Source organism: Pelobates fuscus, chromosome 13, assembly GCF_036172605.1.
Source record: "Pelobates fuscus isolate aPelFus1 chromosome 13, aPelFus1.pri, whole genome shotgun sequence".
Classification (NCBI taxonomy): domain Eukaryota; kingdom Metazoa; phylum Chordata; class Amphibia; order Anura; family Pelobatidae; genus Pelobates; species Pelobates fuscus.
This window is the reverse complement of record NC_086329.1, coordinates 73216146-73243239: the sequence shown is the minus strand read 5'-3', so window position 1 is coordinate 73243239 and position 27094 is coordinate 73216146. Positions and strand designations below refer to the sequence as shown.

General features: G+C 40.1%; 1 protein-coding gene across 1 annotated transcript in view; it reads right to left on the bottom strand.

The window, feature by feature from the left end:
- The window catches only part of INO80 (INO80 complex ATPase subunit), a 75063-nt gene that overhangs the window by 25398 nt on the left and 22571 nt on the right, over positions 1 to 27094 (bottom strand). The window contains exons 8-23 of the mRNA XM_063439838.1: positions 26847 to 26900; positions 24781 to 24984; positions 23556 to 23748; positions 18834 to 18901; positions 18147 to 18356; positions 16811 to 16891; positions 16623 to 16718; positions 15704 to 15763; positions 13481 to 13623; positions 10636 to 10720; positions 4705 to 4822; positions 3782 to 3867; positions 2980 to 3147; positions 1719 to 1852; positions 927 to 994; positions 13 to 106 (exon numbers count right to left, since the gene is read on the bottom strand). Of these exons, the coding sequence (XP_063295908.1) occupies positions 13 to 106; positions 927 to 994; positions 1719 to 1852; positions 2980 to 3147; positions 3782 to 3867; positions 4705 to 4822; positions 10636 to 10720; positions 13481 to 13623; positions 15704 to 15763; positions 16623 to 16718; positions 16811 to 16891; positions 18147 to 18356; positions 18834 to 18901; positions 23556 to 23748; positions 24781 to 24984; positions 26847 to 26900 (1862 nt within the window). The remainder of the gene's footprint in view (positions 1 to 12; positions 107 to 926; positions 995 to 1718; positions 1853 to 2979; positions 3148 to 3781; positions 3868 to 4704; positions 4823 to 10635; positions 10721 to 13480; positions 13624 to 15703; positions 15764 to 16622; positions 16719 to 16810; positions 16892 to 18146; positions 18357 to 18833; positions 18902 to 23555; positions 23749 to 24780; positions 24985 to 26846; positions 26901 to 27094) is intronic.

The window sequence follows — 27094 nt, the reverse complement described above, 5'->3', positions numbered from 1 at the left end:
TTGTTCTCTCACCTGGCTACATGACCCTGAAGCATGAGATTTCGGATTTCTGCAGAAGAGACATTAATGAATCGCAAGAAAGAGAAGCAGCTCTCTTTGTCTGACCCTATATAAGATAAAGGAAAAAATATATTATATAAGAAAAGAAAAATAACAAAACACGTATGTTGCTGGTTAGAAAGCATGGTGTGAAATGGGAAACAACATACAAAGATTCACATAAACAGTCCATAACATCACCCTGAAGAAGCAATGAACAAATCAAACAAAAACATTTGATATTAGTGGCATCAAACAATTACTCATTTGTGGGTGAAGACTTGGGTTTTTTAGATACTGCATTTTTTACTTGTGTTCTGGATTGATAGTTCTTAATGCCAACAGCATGGCATTATGCAAATGAAGAAAACATTTGGAAAAAACTACCACTCTATAGATTTTTTTTTTTGTATTTTACTAGCGTAAATCTTTTTAAATTTTATTCCATGTAAAGAGACACCAATTAACGGTTTGACCAGAATCGAATTTTCTGATGTAAGATGAAACCAAAGTACTTTTGCATGTGCTTATCACTGCCCATCTTGATTACTGAAATAGTCTCCCATACCACCACAAATACAATCCATAGTGGGGCAGTATAAATTATTCCAAGCAGAGCCCTACAATAGAAAGCAACTACACCATACAGAAGTACACACGGTGTATTCATATACAGAATTGAGCGTATTGCATACAACTATAGTACCCTCTTATGAATAGGATAAAACCACATTGGAAATGCCTTTACACTAGAGGTAGCCTGAAGGCAAAGAATCAGATTTGGTAGTCCTCTTCGGCTTTACACTACTCTAACGTACATTACTCTTAGAAAACCTGGCAGATGGCATTTATTACAAAAAACAAAAAAAACCAATGTAAGTCTTTACCGTTTCTATGGAAGAGAGATTGGTGAATGTGGTCCGGTGCAAAAGGAGAAAGAACAACATTGATCCACCTGAAGAGACAAATACATAAAGTATATATAGAAGTTCTGATGTACTATGTACTATGTATATAACTTCACTATTAGATATCTTTCATTTTAAAAAAATTCTGTCTGTGGCCCCTACACATCTCTTTTCTTTCTACCTGCAATTCGATATATATGGCAAAGTCAAACAGTTCTGGCCAGAGCTCCAGAAGAGAATGTAATTAGTCTTGCTTGCACATAGGATGGACCACCTTACTCTATGATAACCTGTCATTGTTTAATGCCACCAGTGTGGAGCGATACCTGGCAAGTCCTTCTCTGTTTCCCACACCAATGCCGAGTGTTTGTCCACCTATTTATTAGTGCAGTCAAATTCCACTTATTCATACAAATATTTTAGACAAAAACATTCTCAAATGATATACCAAGGTGAAGGGGTTTTATGTGCCAGGGAATCCCCCACATTTTATTTTGTTGTTGCGGTTTTTGGATTTTAACTTTTTATTCTTCTGTTTACTTACATGTACCACTTTTCCTCTCTTTAAATTATAATAAAACAAAACTATTTCACAAGAACAGGAGCAACTATTGCATATTCTAACAATCCATAATGGAATGACAATTTTTTTTTTTTTTTTAAATAATTTTTAATAAAGCATTACATGCATATCTAGAATTACGGACCTGCACAAGATAACACATGCTACCACAAATGACCACATATCCCACTATTCATTTTTGTACTTACCGGTTCCGAGAATAGCTGAAATTCTGCATGTTACCATGGCGGTAGAGAAATTTACAAATCTGGTACGGCTTTATGGTGCAGGTAAATGGGGACCAGGTCTCCTGACGTTCAAAGAGTTCTGAATGGTTACATACCTGAGAATATCAAGAACGTACAAAATGAATAAGTACGAATAAAAACACTTTTAATTCTTTCAAAATATTTATACAGGCAAATATGTTAATGTGTAAACTGTTAAATGTTAAACAAAATAAGATGCAGGTAGTGCAAATAGATTTTTATGATTTTTTATTTTTTTTTATTTCCCTTTCTTGGGGGGAAAGGGAGGGGGGGAATGTGAATTTATGCCAACAATAACGAATAATGGAAGCATCTAGTGTAACATCCAATTTCATGTTTTCCATGGATGTTCATTTAATCATTCGGAAACTCAAAAGAGCCTATACATAGCTTGTTTATCATATATGAATCTGCTTTTGGGGATATAACAACTCAATACATTTGAGATGTTAATCGTAGCTAAATAATATACATAGGACATGAGGTCATGCATTTAGACTGGAAGAAGAGCTTCTTGATCCAGGGAGATATCCGACTGCCATTCTGGGGTCAAGAAGGATTTTTTCCCGAGTTTGTTGCAAAATTGGAAACGCTTCAACCTGGGTTTTTTACCATCTTTAGGATTAACAGCAAAAACAGATGTGAGAAAGCCTGAACTTCATGGACACATCTCTTTTCAGCTATGTAACTGTAACGGATCGCCTGGCACCCCGACTGGGTACCTCCGTAAAAGGATGCTCCTAGCGTTTCCTGAGGACTCCAAGCACTCTGGCAGACACCACAATCACCAAACCCAGTAACTATGCAACAAATGCAGAGTTATGCACTTATTCAAAATGAGAGATATGACGATTGGATCATCTACTTCTGTCTATGAACTATTAAAAGTAAAAGAAATTAATGAGATGTTCTCACTTTTAATGGGTACAGAAACTCAAAGTCATTTAGTAAGCAAGTGTCTACGTTGCTGCATCTTTGAACATGGATATGAAAACTTGGAACAATATGGACAAGATGAAATGCTGCGTCAATGAAATTCGACAACCAAATAAATTAAGCCAAACCAAATTTTTCTACCATGCACAAGTCTACTGATATATACTAATATCTAATAAACTAAAACTATTGCAAATAACCATTACAACATGTTAATTACGAAAATTCACTTTGTAACTAGCTCCATGCATTATGTTATCATCACCTTTCTAAACTGCATAACCAGGTTCATGAGGCTGCTGGTGGTGTTCTGTGATTGCTGGGCTGTACCCATAGAGGACTGGAGAAGGTCGTCAATGGATATTTTGTTCTTCAGAGCTTGGTAGAGCAGCTTCTGCCGGCTTGTCAAATTGCAGTACATCAGAATTTCAATCTGCAATCACAAATAGACAGTCATGTAGCTGAATTCCCTTCTGTTTTGCAACTCTCATCAAAATCTTGAAAGTTATGTACAGCATGACACAGAGGACATCATTTCACAAAGATGTGATGGCTATTAAGGTATTAATTGTTCACAACGTAATACTCCCGCTCCTGGATACAATATCCAGACGCTAGAATATAAACCGGAAATTGGTTGAAAATACAAAACTCGAAATAAGAAAAAAAATACTTGTAAAATAAAGAAATAATGACAGTATAATGTTACTACCCATATGGGTAGTAACGTTATACTGTCACTATTTCTTTATTTTCTAGCGTCTGGATATTGTATCCAGGAGCGGGAGTATTATTGTGTTTCTACACACAGGGGTTAGGCCCCAGGACACCTCTGGAGTGTCCAATTATGTGTTTTTTTCCCCACGAGTGCCGTGTTTGGACCACCACCACTTGGGGATTTTTCATTTAGGTATTAATTGTTGTATGGAATGAAACCATCTATCCAAAAATACTACATTTGTTTATACTGATTTAAATCTAAAACCAATCTAAGCATGTTAGACTGAGTCTACAGTTAAACGAGAACATTATACACAATGCCCATGTAATCAAATGAGCACATTTACCTTGTCAGACAGCTCATTCTCAACATCTTTTTTTATTCTTCTGAGCATAAATGGTTTGAGAATCATGTGTAACCGAGATAGTTGATCTAAAACAGGGGGTAAAAAAAAATATATCATTCGTATGAATTCTATTGTTGCTAGAGAGTAGCTTAAAACCAGGTAGAAAACTTATGGACTTGCATCCTTTTTTTTTTTGTATCAGGCCTGAAGAAGATGTATCTAATCAGTAGTAGATTATATTAATACAAGTTATAAAGATTTATAAAATAAGAAATGAAAATGGGATCTGTTTGTACCCAACTCCCATACACTTCATATAGGTGCATGTAATTCATATAAATTAAATTCTGGCCTGTTAGAGGGTTCAGGAGACTAAAGAAAAAGGGTAAGCATATCACAAACCCATTATCCTAATAAACTTGTTGGTTCCTAGTAAATTTGCTATGTTTTCGAATTACTATTTAGGAATTATATTCAGTCTTGAGTCTCAGTCATTGAATGGTCATGGAGACACTTGCAACCTCCCCACTTTTTATAAATCCAAATTAACACCTGTGTTCTGGGTACCTTTATCAAACAAATGAAAAGAAATAATTTGTTTCTCTGCGTGGATTCAACAATGCAATACCTTATTAATAAAGCATCATACCAAGTTGAGCCATTATTCATTGGTTCAGAGCTGTCTGCTAACATTCTCAGCTCCAAATCAATGAATATTGTCCCAAACTGTTATTATAATGCTGAAATCTGAACTACGGCTTTACCATACCAGCTCAGACTGGAAGCAGTGCAAGCACCCAATCATAGAGAGGTCAGTGCCAACCTGCTTGTAAATGGTTTATGTTTTTACCATAGGGCCACTCCAGGGGACTCCATAACCACTGCAGTGAACCGAAGTAGTGACTCTTTAAGAAGATACTTACTTTCATCGATGGCAGACTTGTTCTCTGCATGACTTTCTATGTCCTTTGAAAACCATTCGTTGAACTCATCATGTGAGTCGAAGAGAGTGGGCATTATAAAATGCAGCAGTGCCCAGAGCTGAGGGATAATAACAATGAAAGGTTATCCTACTTCTTTCAAACAATACATACTTCATTCAATGAATAACTTTAATACATAATATAGAGCAGACATAGGCAACCTTCAGCACTTTAGATGTTTTGGACTACACCTCCCATGATGCTTTGCCAGCATTATAGGTGTAAGAGCATTATGGGGGATGTAGAGCAAGGGTGGCCAAAAGACAAATCTCCAGACTGTTCTAGATGTACACAATATGCCTATCTAAAAGCCATCATCATTTGGGAGACCAACCTTTTGGTCAACCTTGCTTCTGAGCATGCTCAAACATCAGCCTGGTATCGCTCTGTATAACCACAATGTTTTAAATGTTTGTTTCTTTACAGAATCTAATTAATGTGAAGTAATTATCATTACTACCATTGGACTGTTCCAATTGATTGCATAATGCCAAACCCAGAATTGCTCTTTATAAAGAAGCCACAAAGAATTGGAGCTCAGACAATGAAAACTGGATCATCTAATTCCATTCCTTCATTCTAAAAAGGTCACGTTAGAGTTTTTAGTTAGAGAAACCCAAAACTTGACAGATAATGAAACAGTTTACCACTGCACTGACATCCCAAACAACTTCCTTTCTGTCCAGTCCTCACAGCTTTTGCATGTTTCTTTGATGCATAATTGTAACAGATTGGCAATACAGTGGCAAAGTTAAAACATGCCAAAAGATTTCTTTAAAAAATTGTTACAGTCGCTTTACTTGGAAAACTAGAATGACTTCTTGTAAGATGTATTATGTGATTTTGAGGTCAAGCCAAGGACAATGAATATGCATCCGTTAACATGTTGCTACTGGCATCAACACAGAGCTTGAGCTATTCCAAAAGGAAATACATTCACGCTAATGTACTGCCTCCTGCTGGCTTTCACCAGTACATGTCTCACTATATGCAATTTACGGATTCAAAATGTAAGCAAAATATTTTATTATTATTATTTGTATTTATATAGTGTAATAAGTGGGGGGACTTATTAACCCCTTAACACCGCAGCCAAATGTACAAGTTGTGAACGAAACAAAATGTAAACAAAACCTGGCATTTGCGCTATATGTCTGTCCAACCGTAATTCACCTCTTTCATATTAAATGCACACCCCCTTATTATATATCATTTTATTCAGGGGAAACAGGGCTTTCATTTAATATCAAATATTTAGCTATGAAACATAATTTAATATGAAAAACATGGTAGAAAATAAGATTTTTTTTTATTTTTTTAGTTCTACATGACATTCTAACTGTCAATGTCATAATACTGTTTGCTTTAACTGCAATAAAATACACATATTTGTATTCAGCAAAGTCTCACGTGTAAAACAGTACCCCCTATGTACAGGTTTTATGGTGTTTTGGGAAGTTACAGGGTCAAATATAGCGTGTTACATTTGAAATTGAAATTTGTCAGATTGGTTACGTTGCCTTTGAGACTGTATAGTAGCCCAGGAAATAAATTTACACCCATAATGGCATACCATTTGCAATAGTAGACGACCCAAGGTATTGCAAATGGGGTATGTCCAGTCTTTTTTAGTAGCCATTTGGTCACAAACACTGGCCAAAGTTAGCATTAGTATTTGTTTGTGTGTGAAAAATGCAAAAAACGCCAACTTTGGCCAGTGTTTGTGACTAAGTGGCTACTAAAAAAGACTGGACATACCCCATTTGCAATACCTTGGGTTGTCTACTATTGCAAATAGTATGTCATCATAGGGGTAATCTTCATTCTTGGGCTACCATAGGGTCATAAAGGCAACGTAAGCAATCTGGCGAATTTTAATGTGAAAAAAATGAAACACAAGCCTTATATTTGACGCTGTAATTTTTGAAAACACCATAAAACCTGTACATGAGGGGTACTGTTGTACTCGGGAGACTTCGCTGAACACAAATATTTGTGTTTCAAAACAGTAAAAAGTATTGCAGCAGTAATATCGTCCGTGTAAGTGCTGTTTGTGCGTGAAAAATGCAAAAACCGTCACTTTTACTGGCGATATCATCGTTGTAATACATTTTACTGTTTTGAAACACTAATATTTGTGTTCAGCGAAGTCTCCAGAGTAAAACAGTACCCCCCATGTACAGGTTTTATGGTGTCTTGGAAAGTTATAGGGTTAAATATAGTGCTAGCAAATTAAATTCCTTATACTTTCGGCATGGGTTGTCAGGCAGGTCCCGCTAATTGTAATTAATTAGGATACCTAATTATGTAAAATTATTACATAAATATATGTGTAGAATTAATATATGTATATATATATACATATGTGTATATAATACGTATATATATATATTTTTTTTTTTAAATATTTTTATTTATATATAGGTATATATATAGTGATATATACGTATATATTTATGTATATAGATATATATTATTTCGTTCTACGTGTATTTTGATATAAATATATATATATTAATATCACAATACAGTTAGAACGAAATAAAACACATCTATATATTTTTTTATATTTTATTTTTTTTATTTAATTTTTTTACGTATTTACATATTTATTTTTTTTATATTATTTATAAATATATATATAACAATAATTATATATATATTTAATCAGTATCAGTCTACGTGTAATTTGATATTAATATATATATATAATTATATATAAATTAATATTAAAATACACCTAGACGGTGTATGTGTATGTGTGTATATGTGTATATATATACTTAGATCATATATATATAATATATATATATGATCTAAGTATAAATATATATTATTTTTTTTACACTTTTAACTTTATTTTATTTTATTTTCAGCCAGCAGGGGGACCAACTGTCATTACAGTTGGTCCCCCTGCTGGCAATGCCTGAGCCAGCTATACCGGCCATGTGATTGTGAGGTCCTCGCAAGGACCTCACTCTCACATGACCGGGAGGGACCGGAGGAGGCAGATCTGCCGCGGGGGGGCACCCTGGGAGTCCCCCCAACCGCGATCGCCGGCGTGGGACCACCTGCGACCGGGTAAGTTAAAAAAAAACGGCGGGCGTATATTTACGTCCTGCGGCGTTTAGAGCCGCTTTTAAAAGGACGTAAATATACGTCCGCCGGACTTAAGGGGTTAACAGACAAACTGTATGCCAATGAAGTGTTATTTTGTTGTAATACAGGGATTCAAGCCCATTCTACCCTTAGGCAATAATGGAGTCTTCTTTGAGCACATGGCCTTTCACAAGGCAAAACCAATTAAGTTGTTGATAAACTCCTATCCCATTCCCTTCCAGTGCAATCCCTCTTCTCCAGGAGTCACTCTGGTTCTGTTAGATCCTAAGGCATTGGCTGGGGGAGGTGTGTCCAGCAGAAGGAAGGGCTAACATGTTAAAAACCCTGTGATCAACACATTATATCTCTCTATTTTTTTTATTTCGCTCTCCTCACCCTCTCTCTCTATTCCCTCTCTCCACTATACACACCCTCTTACTCTCAGATGATGATCAATGGAGTGGTAGCTGTATCATGTGTCTATGCGCCTGTTTCACAATGTTAGTTTAGTTTACTTTCCATTCAATCAATGACTAGTTTTAATAGCAACATATAGTAGCCTATTTCAAATGTATATTTATTGTTTATTTGTTTGAATATTGTTGAATTGTCGAAAGCAATGAGTGTGGTCTTACACTCAGTTTTTAATTTATTATTTTTAGTTATTCATTTTATTATTAATTCCAGATGTTGACTTCACACAGCATCAACTTATTCCGCAGCGCTTTACAATAATATGAAAGGAGAAAACTTAACAATAAATGAGACCATTACAAAATGTTACCAATGACTAAAGGAGTGGAGTATAAAGACACAATAGGAAGTGCATCAAGGAGGACATCAAACAACAAGGTGGAATATAAAATACTATGTACTAAGATGCAATGTGGTACCTAGTAATTTATTACACACACTACACAGGTTTCTGCTCTTAAGGGGACCCCACCTTAATTAGCTATAAACAGTCTCAATGATTCACTTAAATTCCAATTTACAGGTCAAGATAGCTAAACTGAAAACAGTACTGACTAGCGTTTTTCTATTTTGGCCTACATTTTTGAATTCACTTTGAATTTTTAGCAATTCTCACTTAAGGAAAAAAGTCCTGTCTGAAAACCCACCTATTTCACGAAGCTTACCATTAGTAATCCCTTGCCTTTGCCTCTTCCTTTTCTCTCTCTTCTAAATGTGGTCCTTTCCAATATGATCCTCCTTTTTCATTAAGATCATGTACCTTCTGTTTCTACATTCATTTACAGTATGATTTCAAGCCCTCACCACTTTTTCGTGCCAGTAAGCCATGTCACGCTTCAGGCAATGATTCAAAACATTTGTAACATTGTTCTTTATTTAAAAGCAAAGGGAAATCTGCCTTAGCTTTGTAAAAATTACTAAACATATGTCAACTAGAGATGAACCTCCTACAGCTTCACTGGCAGCTCTAAAAAGAAAAAAAAAATAAAGCAGCTATGTTGACCCTGCAGTTATTGCTTATGTTGGTCCTAGTTTTAGCTTCTTGGCCAGAGGCCATTAAAGGAACACTATAGTATTAAACATGTATTCATAACACTGTAGTGCAGGAGTGTCTGTTTAGGTTTCTGATCCCTCCTCAGATTGCAGTTAAAATGTAGCTTTACTTACCTTTCTTTGTCGTTGCATCAGTCTCACCAGCATCGGCATTGATGATCTCAACCAATCCAATGCTTTCCCATAGGAAAAAAATGAAAGGCTATTGTGTAGGTGTGGCAAAACACTACGCCAATCAGCATCTCCTTGTCATACTTACCAATCGGCGAAACTCCCTCGGAGACACTTCCGGGTTTCGCCAATCGACTCCGCCCATCATCTGACATGATACACAGCCCCTTTAAAGGGCAGCTGCGGCAACTTTGAAATCGCTCAGTTAATTTGTTGCTAAGTGAGACAAAGTTGCAGACTGAGCTCCCTTCTGTAAAGCTAAGTGTACCGAACCCCTGCTTATACCAACCTGACTCTGCAATCTTCTATCCCTGATTCGGATCGGACTTCTGACTACTCTACAGCCTTTCAACTCAAGCTTAGTTGTTAAAGTAACTGCTTCTATACAAGTTAAAAGCCTTTAACTCTCCCATTACTTCTGCTGGATTATCTCTAGAACAGACTTCTGCCAAACTAATTCTGGAAATTCAACTCTCTCTCGATTTATTCAGATATCCATTCCTAATTCCTGTTTATTTAAATAATTAAGCTTGCTTTTTTATTAGAGACGCTACTTAATTTTTCTGCAATTGAGTTCCACAAAATCTGTTTCTAACTTTGGAACTGACACTCCTCACTCTCGGTGACTGCCAGTAGACAGTTCCTTTTCTCTGAAAAGGCAGTGTTAATATTGAAAAGGTTATTGTGTCCCGTTAAGTCTGTATTGTATAACATTACTTGCTTCATTTAAAAAGTGTATTAATATTTTTTTGTCCTTATGCACTATGAACACCCTATGTCCTCCTCATTGCTCCTCTAAAGAGAGATGTGCCAATTCCTAGTAATTTGATAACATATATTAAACTGGCATATTTGCAAAGCCAAGATGCCAATAGTGTTCAAGTCAAACTCAATAAAAAAAAAAAAAAAAAAAAAAACAGCCAAGACCCTTATGAAAACACCCCCTTCCTCAGTCATATCCACTAGATTCGAAACTAAAACCAGGCCTGCACTGATAGGATGTTGTAATATTCAGTCTAGTGACCAAAATATCTTTTTAATATCCGTACTTCCTATAATACAATGCACACCCACCTCAGCCATTGTGTTTTGGATGGGAGTTCCAGTAAGCAGAAGTCTATTTCGACATTGAAACTGCAGCAAGATCTTCCACCGGACACTATGCAAAAAAAAAAAAAAAAAAAAAAAAAAAAAAAAAACATAACAATACAGATCATTTCACATATTGGAAAGTGTGTGTTGTATGGAAAAATTTACATATACATATATTAATGGCAGCATTTACAAAGCTAAATTAATTGCATTTAACCCCTTAGTGACATAGGTACTTTTGAGATGATGTGCATTTGTAAGGGAGGTTTTTTTTAACACCTTTGTTATGTGTTTGTAACATTCTACTTCCTCTCCCCTCCTTCGATTGCACATGCAATCGTACACATCCAATGGGGGTGTGGGAGGGAATAGGTGCACACTATCCTACTACCACTGCCGCTTCAGTTAGCTCCGCACGTGGACGAAAACCTCAAAAAGAATTGTTATATTTATCATTAACCTATTGCACAGAAACCGTGTTAATTTTGCCGGATAACAATTTTAGTAAAATTTTAGTCGACTAACATTTTTGCAATTTACCGTATATACTCGAGTATAAGCCGAGTTTTTCAGCCCATTTTTTGGGCTGAAAAACCCCAACTCGGCTTATACTCGAGTCAAGGTCTGTATTATGGCAATTTGCATTGCCATAATACAGACCGGGGGAGAAGGGGGCTGGCAGAGCTGTAACTTACCTGTTCTGCAGCTCCTGTCAGCTCTCTCCTCCTCTGCGCCGTCCGTTCAGCACCTCGGTCAGCTCCCAGTGTAAGTCTCGCGAGAGCCGCGGCTCTCGCGAGACTTACAGTGTGAGCTGATAGAAGGAGCTGCACGGACGGCGCAGAGGAGGAGAGAGCTGACAGGAGCTGCAGAACAGGTAAGTTACAGCTCTGCCAGCCCCCCTCTCCCCCCCACTGAACTGCCACTGGACCACCAGGGAAGGAGCCCCCCTCCCTGCCATATATCAAGCAGGGAGGGGGGACGAAAAAAAAAAAATATAAATAAAATAAAAAATAATAATAATAAAAAAAAAAATTAATAACAAAAAAAGGGGGATAAGGACCACTATGGGAGGGGGGGGGGGGATAAGGACCACTATTGGAGGGAGGGGGGTATAAGGACCACTATGGGAGGGAGGGGGGTATAAGGACCACTGTGGGAGGGGGTGGGATAAGGACCACTATGGGAGGGAGGGGGGTATAAGGACCACTATGGGAGGGAGGGGGGGGGGTATATGGACCACTATGGGAGGGATGGGGGGGATAAGGAACACTATGGGAGGGAGAAGGGGGATAAGGACCACTATGAGAGGGAGGGGGTGGGATAAGGACCACTATGGGAGGGGAGGGGGAAGTAAGGACCACTAGGGGAGGGTAAGGACCACTAGGGGAGGGGAGGGTAAGGACCACTAGGGGAGGGGAGGGTAAGGACCACTAGGGGAGGGGTGAGTCAGGACCACGGGGGGGGGGGTGAAGGAACACGGGGGTGGGGAGGTAAGGACCACTGAGGGAGGAGGAGGGGAAGTCAGGAAATATCCTTGCACCGGCCCTGCACACACTGCATTCACACACTGCATTCATACACACACACACTGCATTCATGCACACACTGCACTCATACACACGCTGCACTCATACACACACGCTGCACTCATACACACACACATACGCACACACTGCATTCATTATACACACACTGTAAATAAATATTCAATTAATATATTTTTTTTAGGATCTAATTTTATTTAGAAATTTACCAGTAGCTGCTGCATTTCCCACCCTAGTCTTATACTCGAGTCAATAAGTTTTCCCAGTTTTTTTGGATAAAATTAGGGGCCTCGGCTTATATTCGGGTCGGCTTATACTCGAGTATATACGGTAGTTGACTAAAACGAGACTAAAACTAAAACAATTCAGATGACTAAACTACAACTAAAACGGCTTTTTAGTCAAAATACAATGACTAAAACTAAATGGAAATTTAAAGCTAAAATTAACACACAAGAGACACAAGGGGCACAAGAGACAGACCAGGGCGTGGGAGAAAGACACCTAAGAGGGGCTGGGGAAGGGGCAAAAGAGACAGAGGCTTTAACCCCTTAAGGACACATGACGTGTGTGACACGTCATAATTCCCTTTTATTCCAGAAGTTTGGTCCTTAAGGGGTTAAAGGACTACTATAGTCACCCAGACCACTTCAGCTCAATGAAGTGGTCTGGGTGCCAGGTCCCCCAGGTTTTAACCCTTCCAGAAAAACTGCTATGTTTACATTGCAGGGTTAATCCAGCCTCTACTGGCTGTCTTCCTGACAGCCGCTAGAGGCGTATCTGCGACGTTGAATGTGAAAATCGCATTCAGCATGCAAAACGTCCATAGGAAAGCATTGAGAAATGCTTTCCTATGGGCCTTTTTAATGCGCGCTCGGCTCTGGCCGGAGTGGAAGGAGAGGTCGCCAGCGCAGAGGGAGCCCGGCACAGGATTAAAGTAACTGAATGGGGTTTTAACCCCTTCAGCGCCAAGGGAGGGGGGACCTAAGAGTTATATAGTGTCAGGAAAACAAGTTTGTTTTCCTGACACTATAGTGATCCTTTAACACAACCCATTAGGATTTTAGTGGTGTTGATGAAGACCTCCAGTAGATTTAGTCGACTAAAACTAGACTATAACTAAAATAATTCAGATGACTAAAATTAAAATGGCTTTTTAGTCAAAAGACTATGACTAAAACTAAATTTAAATCTGCCGCCAAGTTTAACACAGCTAAAAAAAACACAAAATATGTTGGAGCTGCATATGTAAAATAAAGACAATATCATGTCGCTTGTCTTACCTGGAACTACTTTTCAGAGCTTGGGCTTCATCTAGCACCATGTATTGCCATTTCACCCGCTGGAAGTATTTCACATCTTGCACCACCAACTGGTAGCTCGTGATAACCACATGAAAAGGAGCTTCTTGTGTGTACAAAGTCTTCTGCAAGAACGATATCCATGATTAACTAACCACAAATCTTGATTTTTAGCTTCAAAAACATTCGGCAACAATTAACGCAACGTGAAACGTGTGATCAAATTTTAAATACATTTATCACAAAAATACTTTATGAGCACCAATATTTTAAAAACTTTTGGTACCCTCTCACTTAAGGGGGCAAGCCAATGGATTTGGATGTTTGGTTTGGGTAAACTAGAAGCCGCTTAATATTGTTGTTGGTCTAACATACTGCCAAACCTGCTGTAGTCCTACTGTGATTGCATCAGACTGCTTGAGGCTGTTTCCACACATCTCACCAAGTCACTGGCTGTACTGCACTGTTTTTGTTAGCCTAGGGAGGTGTATATCCTATTTGTTGGTGGATACACTTCTGATTCGTTGCATGGTGCTATGTTGGGAGTTCTGTCTGTTTTGCATTCAGCAGGACTGTCTATACACAAGGAAGCAGTTTAGTGGCTCCTTAACCTGTAATACTACCAGAGAGGTTTGAGTGTGTAGTGTTAGGTAGACAGTTTTGGCAAGGACTTTACTTGTGTTTGTAAAATATGAATTTGTTTTGCATATATTGACCTTTGGATTGAAAAGTCAGGGAAATAGAACCTATATCCCTTGTATCAAACTGCTCGCACATGTGAACCCACACGCTAACTCGTTACATACTATGTGACATATGTTATCATTAATGTTTTAATACCCTTCTATGTATACTGTAACAATGACTTTTATCTCTATCGTTTAAGTGTTTGCACCAATAAACATCTTCCTTAAATTTAAAAAAAAAAACGAACACCCTAAATCATTTTAGATTCCAGGCTCCTCCCCCATGGCCAATTCTTCTTTTGTGAGAACATAAAACTTGATGATCTGTATTCATTTAGTTGCTTCCCACAGAGAAGCAAAGGATGCTCACCCAGTATCTGGGGTCAGGATAACTTGCATGCTGACACCGGATGTAAAGTGGATTAAGTTATTTAATCTAATTTAGTCGGAAGCCCTTAGTGGCTGTCTGAATTCAGATAAAATTATTTTGGAGCTTAGAATGTCACTTTAAATAAAGAACAAGCAAATTATGGTATACAAGCAGTCCAAGAAACAAACAGCTTTTTTAGGTCTCCAGCCAAGCAAACAGTGTATTCTGCTGCAATCATTCAATATAGCAAAAATAATAATTTGAAAAAATAAATAAAAAATTATTGAATTAAAGGTGATGGACTGTTACAGCAGTAGCTCTATTTGTTCAGATGCACAGAAAGTAAAAGCCAGTGCAATCAATGATAATAGATAGATACACAGATAGATAGATAGATAGATAGATAGATAGATAGATGGATATTAAGCTTGAACAAGTATGCATTAGTTAATGAAAAACATGCTTAACGTACGTAGCTATCAGTGCTGTAATAAGTTACATATGATAACGGTGTTATACTGCTTACGGTGTTCTTGTTATTTAGTACCTTTAGTATTAACCCCCAAATTTAGTATTTTAATAGATCAAGCATGGAAGTGAAACTCAAGCCACACCTTCAAACCCTCTCAGTAGGAAAGCCAGGAGTGTTACTTTCTGGCTCTCATACCCGGGCATACCATGATCTGACAGAGAATTGTGGCTGGAATGATTCACTATGGCATAATCATAGGCACATTGCAGCAAGTACCGTACACGCGCCTACAGTCCCCAAGAAGACACCACTTCAAGGGGACTCGGCACTGAAGAAAAGAGGAGTCAAATTATTTATTTTTACAGTATATGGAGGCGGCTGAAACTAATTAGGGATAGGGATACTCTAGTGTTGGGGATACAGATTTGTATTCGAACACTACGGTGTTGCTTTAAGATAAAAATCCCAGTGTTCACGAGATTTAAGACAAACTATGCTTAAATATGTTGTGTCTTAAAATCTTATCTATTACATGTCAAACTGTCTTCGGGCTTGGCTAGTATTAATATTGCCTTGCGAAACAAGAATAAATAGTTTTGGAAAGTCACGCTTACAGAAATGGTCACATGAACTGTTGATTGTCAATTTACAGGATTTTAATTTAAACCACAACTCACCTGACCCCAAAACTTCCTGATTACTTTCCTTTCATGGGGGTTACCCCAATAAGGTAGTACCTGGAAAAGGAAAATGCATCATAAGTGAAATTAAGAACACATCATTTATTATGAAAATCAAACAGCAAAATAACTTATTTTACAAACTACGCCCATAACTTATTATTGATGGGTAACATTTCCAAATGATTTAATATATTTTTTGTCATAAACTTTTAAAATGAGTTATTCAATATATAATATATATACACATACATATACCGTATACGTATATACTCGAGAATAAGTCGACCTGAATATAAGCCGAGGCCCCTAATTTTACCACAAAAAACAGGGAAAACGTATTGACTCGAGTATAAGACTAGGGTGCGAAATGCAGCAGCGACTGGTAAATTTCTAAACAAAATTAGATCCCAATAAAAAATGTGCTGAAAAACTCGGCTTATACTTGAGTATATACGGTATATATTTATAGTGAGAGAGAGAGAGAGAGAGAGACACACAGACACACACACATATATATATATATATATATATATATATACATACACTATATATCAATAAATCAAAACTATCAAAGCATTACAGACTGTAATTATTTTCACAATATTAAATCACTAAACAATATAGCCAAAAATATTAAATACATTTGAAAGCTTATCCAAAAATATTTAAAATCAAGGTCTGTGTTTCTTTGGTGTTTAATTAATTGGTATTTTCAGTAAAGAAAATAGACAGCAATATCTAACAGGTAGTGTGGTCCAAGTACAACACATAACATGCTTCCATACATGGAAAGCAATTAAATATTCCTTCTCCTTTAACATTGACCCATACTTCGGGCAGCCTAATGTCGAAGTATGCCAAAAAAAACTCAAATACATTTCAACCCATCCCAATGTGTATACAACTGCCTTACCTTGAATTTTGGTACAAATCTTGAGAACTCCTGGTGCCAGTTGTTGAGAGTAGAAGCAGGTGAAATGATTAGAAAGGGACCCCAAATGTTTTCTCGCTGAAATTAGATATTTTTACATTTAAAAAAAAATCCTTGCTTTTGTGCAACTTGAGATGAAAGTATTTGTGCTAAGTAGTAGATGTCCTTACCTCTGCAAGATGAGCCAAAAGTGCAATGCTCTGCACAGTTTTACCCAAGCCCATCTCATCAGCCAAGATGCCATTAATACCCTTTAGATATTGGGGTGAAAAAAAGAAAAAGAAAACACAAAGCATTAATAAGCACTGATTATGGTCTGCAAAAATAGGTGATATAGGCTAAGAGTATGAAAGATGTCACAATTTACTGCTTTTAATTAATCCCAGATAGCATTCAATTTCTGAGACAAATACAATTATATATTTATATTTAGAATTTAATTTACCCTTCTAAAACACATCAGTGTATTGTTTTCATATGGAGAAAGTAAAAAAAAAATTGTGATTTTGATCCAGAGTTTAGCTGTGCATTTTAGCACTCAAACCAGTATTGAATTAGAGCTATTTGGGGTCAGTACATATATATATATATTTTTTTTTTATGTATAATATATAAGGGATGGAGCCTCACTACTGAGCAGACGCAGGTCAATACAACTCTTGCATATATTGCCAAACTTTCCTAAAACCCAGTGACCGAGGGTCATTTTTCGACTAAGAGAGAGGACTTTTCAGTGGTCACGAGAGGGCCACTTGAGCTTAACCTTCAAACAGAATTGCTCGGTCAAACCTTGCGGTCAACAAGCATGGCTGGTGCTGGAGGGGCGGACAATCTCTTGTTGCTATTACAGACTGGGGACACTAATCCACTTACTGGATATTGACTAGTCTCAGGCCACATCAGGGACACTTTACACATAATACTGTCATAGTCTAATAGAGACTCCCGCGTTTAATATATGTTAAGCATTGTAATTTACTCTGTTCCTGACTAAACCCTGTTGAATCTACTACCAGTGCAGATGTTACACAAAGTATTTCTTATCTATAGTTTTAATTCATGCTTCTTTCGACTTTCTAAACATTAATCTGAAATCAGTGCATATGTTATTCTTTCTTTTCTTTTCTTCAGATACAATCCACAAGCACTGCGGTACCTTTCGTCTTATTTTATTATCTAAAAATATGCAGGCTATCGTATAGTTGTTATTTGAAGGATCTCTCTTTATTTACTGATGGAGATTTTATTTTGACAATATCCTTGTACATTAAATAAATAAATACAAAATAAAGATATATGTAAACATGCTGCACTCATAGTGCCACTACAGTCTATCTGATTACAGATGAGTACAGAGCGGGGGTAAAGCATTCTACTTTTAAATACACATAAATATTTTAAGACCATGTACAGTTCGTTTTTAAAAAGAAAAAAAAATATATATATATATTTTTTTTAAATTGTGTGCTAGGAGAGACTCTTTAAAAGAAACTAAAATCATCATACCTGTTCATATAGATTGGCAAGCCAATTCATGCCTTTTAGTTGATAGCCCTTTAGTTTGCCATTAAATACGGTGGGCTGTGGAATCTCCTCTCCTGCCCTTATTGAAGGATTGGCCAGACTGTAACTCTCCCCAAATCCACACTCCAGCTTGTTGGCTGCTCGCAGAGCTGCTGCACGGCTCTCTTTTGAATCTTCATCAAATGACCTTGTCTAGAGAGGGAAGTAGTCACATGTTAGACAATTATACATTCATGGGTTCTTAGTATCAGAGTATGCCTGCTAAAGTACTTCAGACGTTAGCTAAAGAACACCTTTGTCTTTTATTATACATTTTCTGATTACAAGACAAATGTGCACTTCGTTGCACCCTCTTGGCTGTCAAACAGATAGCCAGGATTGTTTCCTGCCTCACTTATGGAAAACAGTGAAGCATTAAAACCAAATCTTCTCTATGAGAAATGATAGACTGACAGAGTGTGGCAATTGCAGTGCATGTGCCTTAAGTCCCAAATTCTTCACTATGACTTAACATTTCACTAAAATTTGTTAAGTGAATAAAACCAATGTGCCCTGACAAAGAGGTGCTGCTAGCATATAGAAGATATTCACACAATTCACCTGTGAAACAAACACATTTAAGCAGTTCAGGTAAATGGCAAATACTCCTGAACTAAGTGCATGACTCACCTGAGCCTGGTGTATCCTAAACGCTTCTTCTGCATTCTTCAGTGCCTGAGACTTGAAATATTCAATGTCTGAAAATGCATATAACAAAAATCGCATTACAATCAAACAGAAACCCAACAGAGCTTTTTAAAATTCACACCACTGAACTTTGGTCATTAAAATAATGGAGTTAAAATTATTTATGCGTATGTGAAAAGTGTAATTCTATATGTAAGGAATGTATGTCTGTATACATGATGTGTGTACATGGTATCCGTGTGACATTTACAAATGCTTATGTGGAATCGGTTTGAGATGTTTGTCTGCACCAGCAAGGCATATTCAAAACAAAGGACCAGGGGCGGACTGACAACTCATAGGGCCCTCGGGCAATAGGAGACCAAGGGCCCCCTTCTGGTGCAAAGTTTTTTTCCCCTGTGTTTGCTGGTGACATCACAAGCAGCATCCCCCACATTTGTTTTCAGTCATACAAGTCCATACAAGTAGCCTGCAAACGTTTGTAGGCGACTTGTGGGGTTCAGTGTGTTGTGTAAATTTTTTTGCCTTTTACCTATTGTACTGCACTGCAGAATATGCTTGTGCTATATAGATGGTTGTAATTATGGTGTGTGTGTGTGAGTGTGTAAGGAGGCTGTATGCAGTATTGCAATAGTAGGAATGCTGCTTGTGATAACTGTAGGGAGGCTTTGTGTAGGGAGGCTGCATGTTGTTTTCCATGTGTGGGGATGCTGCTTGTGGGATTGTGTGCATACAGTGAGGCTTCTGGTGATTTAAGTGAGACTGTTTGCAGTGCAGTATGTGAGTTGAGACAGCTGGTTGTGTTGCAGTGTGTGTGGTAGGGGCTGTAGTAGGCGTCTGGGGTTTACTAGGGCTGTAATGTGTGTTTGTATGGATAATAGATATTAAAGGGACTCTCCAGTGCCAAGAAAGCAAACCGATTTCCTGGCACTGCAGGTCCCCTCTCCCTCCCACCCCCCATCCCATGTTGCTGAAGGGGTTAAAACCCCTTCAGTGACTTACCTGTATCCAGCGTCGATGTCCCTCGGCTCCTGGTCAGGATCTGCCCACGCGGCCGGGGAGACCTAATGCGCATGCCGCGCACGCACATTAGACCTCCCCATAGGAAAGCATTGAATGCTTTCAAATGGGGATTTCAGCAACGCTGGAGGTCCTCACATAGCGTGAGGACGTCCAGCTATGTTATAGCACACTTTTCGTGTTCTATGAACACGGAAGTGTCCTCTAGTGGCTGAGGACTTAACCCTTCAAGGTAAATATTGCAGATTATGAAAACTGCAATAATTACACTTGCAGGGTTAAGGGTAGTGGGAGTTGGCAACCAGACCACTCCAATGGGCAGAAGTGGTCTGGGTGCCTGGAGTGTCCCTTTAAGGCTGTGTGTGTGGATAGTAGCTGCAGTGTGTGCGTGTGGGGATATGGGCTCTAGTAGGTGCAATGGGGCATAGGGACCGTAGTAGGTGCATGGGGAGATAGTGCCTGTAGAGAATGGAAGAGTGATGGGTGGTATAATGGGTGCAGGAAGGTATAGGGGCTGTAGTGGGTGCAGTGAGGGCTGTGATGGGTGTAGGGATGGATAGGGGTTGAGATGGGTAAACGGGGCATTAGGGCTGAGGTGGGTGATGGGGGAGATGGGTGCTGAGGTGGGTATGGGGCCCAGGTGGGACCTAAGGGAGATGGGTGCTGAGGTGGAGCGGGACATGGGGCTGAGGTGGGTGCTGAGGTGGAGGGTGGCATTGGAGATGAAGTGGGTGCTGGGGTAGATGGGGGGCATATGAGATGAGGTGAGTGAAGCAGGAGATGGGTGCTGAAGTGGGTGGAGGGAGGCATGGGGCTAAAGGAGGTGGGTGCTGAGTTGGAGAGGGGCATGGGAGATGAAGTGGGTGCTGAGGTGGAGGGGGCATGGGAGATGAAGTGGGTGCTGAGGTGGGTGGAGGGGGGGCATGGGAGATGAAGTGGGCACTGATGTGAGTTAAGGGGGAGATGGGTGCTGAGGTGGAGGCGGCATGGAAGATGAGGTGGGTACTGAGGTGGGTGGAGGGGGCATGGGGGCTGAGGTGGCATGGGAGATAAAGTGGGTGCTGAGGTGGGTGGAGGGGGCATGGGAGATGAAGTGGGTGCTGAGGTGGGTGGAGGGGGCATGGGAGATGAAGTGGATGCTAAGGTGGGTGGAGGGGGCATGGGAGATGAAGTGGGTGCTAAGGTGGGTGGAGGGGGCATGGGGCTGAGGTGGAGTGGCATGAGATATGAAGTGGGTGCTGAGGTGGGTGGAGGGGGCATGGAAGATGAAGTGGGTGCTGAGGTGGGTGGAGGGGGCATGGAAGATGAAGTGGGTGCTGAGGTGGGTGGAGGGGGCATGGGGCTGAGGTGGAGGGGGCATGGGAGATGAAGTGGGTGCTGAGGTTGGTGGAGGGGGTATGGGGCTGAGGTGGAGGGGGCATGGGAGATGAAGTGGGTGCTGAGGTGGGTGGAGGGGGCATGGGGCTGAGATGGAGGGGGCATTGGAGATGAAGTGGGTTCTGAGGTGGGTGGAGGGGGCATGGGGCTGAGGTGGAGGGGGCATGGGAGATGAAGTGGGTGCTGAGGTGGGTGGAGGGGGCATGGGGCTGAGGTGGAGGGGGCATGGGGCTGAGGTGGAGGGGGCATGGGAGATGAGGTGGGTACTGAGGTGGCTGGAGGGGGCATGGGAGATGAAGTGGGTGCTGAGGTGGGTGGAGGGGGCATGGGAGATGAAGTGGGTGCTGAGGTGGGTGGAGGGGGCATGGGGCTGAGGTGGAGGGGGCATGGGAGATGAAGTGGGTGCTGAGGTTGGTGGAGGGGGTATGGGGCTGAGGTGGAGGGGGCATGGGAGATGAAGTGGGTGCTGAGGTGGGTGGAGGGGGCATGGGGCTGAGATGGAGGGGGCATTGGAGATGAAGTGGGTTCTGAGGTGGGTGGAGGGGGCATGGGGCTGAGGTGGAGGGGGCATGGGAGATGAAGTGGGTGCTGAGGTGGGTGGAGGGGGCATGGGGCTGAGGTGGAGGGGGCATGGGAGATGAGGTGGGTACTGAGGTGGGTGGAGGGGGCATGGGGCTGAGGTGGAGGGGGCATGGGAGATGAAGTGGGTTCTGAGGTGGGTGGAGGGGGCATGGGGCTGAGGTGGAGGGGGCATGGGAGATGAGGTGGGTACTGAGGTGGCTGGAGGGGGCATGGGAGATGAAGTGGGTGCTGAGGTGGGTGGAGGGGGCATGAAAGATGAAGTGGCTGCTGAGGTGGGTGGAGGGGGCATGGGAGATGAAGTGGCTGCTGAGGTGGGTGGAGGGGGCATGGAAGATGAAGTGGGTGCTGAGGTGGGTGGAGGGGGCATGGGGCTGAAGGAGATGGGTGCTGAGGTGGAGATGGTTGATTTACATACCTGCTGACTCTGACAGGCTGCTCACTCAGTATATTCTGCAGGAGGAGAGGAGAGGAGGAGGCAGGAAGTGATGTCACTTCCCCTCTCCTGGGCTCCGCCTCCTCCCCTCACACGGAGCTCCGCGTAGAGAGGATGGAGGAGACCTGGCAAGAGCAGGATTGCTGCCAGGTCTCAGTAGGTGAGGGGGAACACATATCATGTTAATTGTGCCTCTCTGGCTGGGGAGATCTCTGAACTCCCCAGCCAGAGAGAGTATGACTGTTAAGGCAGCCGGGCCCCTGACTGCCTCGGGCCCTCGGTCCATGACCGATCTGCCCGAGTGGTCAGTCCGCCCCTGCAAAGGACCACATGAGTGAAGAAATATGGAAGAATGAGCCCCTCGAGATGGCAGTGCTAACTATCCAAGTTCTGCCATTTAGAAATATGGTTCTTTCTAATAGTTACATTAGAGTCACCAGACCACTTCATTACAAAGGTCTGGGTGCATTGGACCAGTCCTTAAAAAAAATAAACTTTTATTTTACATTAAAAAGTGATTCAAGATGCTCTTCCCCTGCACTAATCGTGTAAAATATTGAAAAAAAAAATTCCTGTGCTGAAGTTTGGATGTGTGCATGGTGATTGTTGCACACCTGGTCCCTAATGCACCTCTATGAGGAGCTCTGGATTGGACAATTGCCAGAGAAGGACATGCCAAGAGAGCCTTGACGAAGGATAAAATTGAGAAACTTTTTTTATTTTTTTTATTAATTTGTATGCTATGTAGAGGGCACTTAAACATGAACAGACATAAAATGATTAGCGATTCTCTTTTAACACCAAAAGATCAGTTATAGATAAAAATACATTTAAGGAAATCACGAATACGCACCTTCTACATAGTATATAGTTTCATTTTTGCTACTTTTTGACTCATGTCAAGAGTGGCAGCTTTTATTTATTTTTATCATTTGTGAAAAAAATATGCCATAAAAGCAAATTAAAAACAGGATTAGGTGCGAGTGTGTGTGTGTTAAATAAAAATGCATAAAATATAATGAGGACGGAAGTGTATCTAATTAGGGACAGGGACAATGTTGCGCTGGAATACAGATTTGCATTCCTAACGTAATTGTGTTCCTATAAATTCTACCCTTACAAATTCTGCAATACTATTTAATGAGGTGGGGAAAAAATATTATTGATTTAAACAAAAATAATGAATTTTCACACAAACATGGCATTTCAGCTGAATTATCTCTTAATTTAAAAGCCTACACAACATCTTTAACACCAAAGACTATAAGGGAAGGAATCCTGTATTGTTATACCATAATCTTCTTGAGTGAAGCTTATGCTGGCGCCTCCTGCACTACTTTGCCTTTGAGGTGAACTATCATCCAGTTTGCGCAGAATTTCCTCTTGTATCCCATCTGGACCAGATCCCCGCTTGCGACTGACAAAGTGAGCATAGAGTTCTGTCTGCGTTATCAGGAAGTTTAGTTTCCTCTGTTGTCTCTTAGCCTGAAACCAATGGAATGCAGATGTTCAGCAAAATTCCACAGAGATAATGACCGTACAAACCAGTAATTATGTTAAAGAAACTTGTTGTTTCAAGGGACACTGAAGGCATTGCTTCACCTGATTGAAGTGGTTATAGTGACTTGAGTTCTCTGGCACCATCCCCCATTCAGTGTTCAATGTTTTAAAGTTGTAAGGCTGAACGAACTGACCACTTTCAGAATATTACGCCAATTGGTAGTATGATTTGGTATGGCTAGAAGAAAATGTGTCATCTCCATTAGAAGATAAGATTAGCTGTTGGTGGCCAGTGACCCTTATTTTAGTATTACACTGCTCAACAGGGACCGTATCCAATTTAATGAGGTAATATTGCTTTGGTGCCGACAGTGTCTCTTTAAACATATTACATGGTGGTGTTAGGGGTCCAGGAACACATGACAGAGCAATGCATGCCTGAGTTACTATGGATGAAGTTAAATAGGAAAGATGCAAAAGATAAGCAGTTATCTGAAAAACTGAATAAAATAAAGTAACAGAAAATAAATAAACACACAAATAGTCGACAGTATACATACATATATACTGACACAACCTGTATAGGTATGTTCTAATTAATAACATTCCCTGCATCTCAGGCTGTATACGACCATCAACTAGTGATTGCACACATTTCTAAGATCAGAACTGAATGTAAAGAAAACAGAGATTGATGAAAATGTAACAGCGTGCCCTTTATTTAGTTCCTACTTGACTCTCAAGCAAGTTTTAATCTAATTGTGATACTACAGAAAGAACCTATACCATTTGCATACCAGGCTGTTTTCGCCTATAAGGGTTGTGCTCAGCCAAAAAGTCAAGCAGGTTCCCTCTGGAAGAAAGGTACATCATTCCACATAATTTATATACGTCATATAAAAGTGTGGCTAACTGGTTGGATTTTAGAGATTATGTTGGAATTAACTTAGCAAAAAGGTATTTTCCTTCTGTCAACCAATTGCAAAATCTGCTTAGAAAATAAGTGGCCCCCCATACCTCTCTCATTTCTTCATCAAGCTTCCGTTGCTCTAAGGCTTCTTTCTCAGCTCGTTTCCGGTGCTCCTTTTCCACCTTGTCGTACTTTTTCCAGTATAGCGACATTTCCTTGCTCAGCCTCCGTGCACGAGGTAGAGTTTCCTTACAGTTTTTCTGGGACTGGATAGCAGCTCTGCGCACTTCCCGCATGCATTGGTGTGCCAACTGAAAGCAACAGTGACAGCATGAAAAGAACAGCCAGGGAAAAATATGCAAAAACTCCATAATTTATTTAATTTTTTACCAGAAATCAAGAATATAATACTAATAGCAATCAGATTTAAGCTGTTTTTTCCCTATGCCCTTCTTACAATACTTGCACTAAATGGAAAATGAGGGTGAGAATTGTTGGGAGACTGTATTTAAAAAAAAATGTAAAAAAAACAAAAACAAAGATAAAGTGAGGAACAATGAAAACGTTTCTTAATATACGCTGAACAAAATTATAAAGGCAACACTTGTTTTTGTCCCCCTTTTTCATAAGTTGAACTCAAAGATCTAAGACTTTTTCTATGTACACAAAAGGCCTATTTCTCTCAAATATTGTTCACAAATCTGTCTAAATCTGTGTTAGCGAGCACTTCTCCTTTGCCGGGATAATCCATCCACCTCACAGGTGTGGCAGCATGATCATTGCACAGGTGTGCCTTAGGCTGGCCACAATAAAAGGCCACTCTAAAATGCGCAGTTTTATCACACAGCACAATGCCACAGATGTTGCAAGTTTTGAGGGAGAGTGCAATTGGCATTCTGACTGCAGGAATGTCCACCAGAGCTGTTGCCCGTGAATTGAATGTTCATTTCTCTACCATAAGCCGTCTCCAAAGGTGTTTCAGAGAATTTGGCAGTACATCCAACCGGCCTCACAACAGCAGACCATGTGTAACCACACCAGCCCAGGACCTCCACATCCAGCATCTTCACCTTCAAGATTGTCTGAGACCAACCACCCAGACAGCTGCTGCAACAATCGTTTTGCATAACCGTCTCAGGGAAGCTCATCTGCATGCTTGTCTTCCTCATCGGGGTCTCAACCTGACTGCAGGGCAAGTACTCACATTCGATGGCATCTGGAACTTTGGAGAGATGTTCTTTTCACGGATAAATCCTGGTTTGCACTGTACAGAGCAGATGGCAGACAGCATGTATGGCGTCATGTGGGTGAGCAGTGGGGTGGCGGTGGGGTCATGGTTATTAACACACGTATGTTATTAACACACGAACACAGGTGCATTTTATTGATGGCATTTTGAATGCACAGAGATACCGTGATGAGATCCTGAGGCCCATTGTTTTGCTATTCATCCACAACCATCACCTCATGTTGCAGCATGATAATGCACGGCCCCATGTTGCAAGGATCTGTACACAATTCCTAGAAGCTGAAAACATCCCAGTTCTTGCATGGCCAGCATACTTACCAGACATGTCACCCATAGAGCATGCTTGGGATGCTCTGGATCGGCGTATACAACAGCGTGTTTCAGGTCCTACCAATATCCAGCAACTTCGCACAGCCATTGAAGAGGAGTGGACCAACATTCCACAGGCCACAATCAACCTGATCATCTCTATACGAAGGAGATGTGTTGCACTGCATTAGGCAAATGGTGGTCACACCAGATACTGACTGTTTTTTGTGGCCGTTTATTGTGGCCAGCCTACGTCACACCTGTGATGCTGTCTTATCAGCATCTCAATATTCCACACCTGTGAAGTGGATGGATTATCTCGGCAATGGAGAAGTGCTCACTAACACAGATATAGACTGATTTGTGAACAATATTTGAGAGAAATAGGCCTTTTGTGTACACAAAAAAAGTCTTAGATCTTTGAGTTCAGCTAATGAAAAATGGAGGCAAAAACAAAAGTGTTGCGTTTATAATTTTGTTCGGTGTACATAAAACATATAAAGAATGGCCAGCATGTTCTTAATAACTTCTACAAGTAAAAATAAAATAAGTAACCTCAGATCTGATTGTACATGTTACATAGTTACATGATTTAAATTTTTTTTTTTTTTTTACCTTTTTACTATTTGTTATCAATAAGTTGCGTGCTGAAACCTTTTGCTTGTAGGCCTGCAAAACAGTAAAGTAGAAAAGATTAACAAACATTCCATAAGATACACGGTTTGACTTATCATTCCTTTAAATAAATCGCATTCTAATACATACTTGATTTGTTCTCCTTGATAGCTGCAGAATGATTGAATTGGAGATTTTACATAGTCTCCCATTCTTTCTTAAATGGAACAGACTGAGAAGGTTGGATA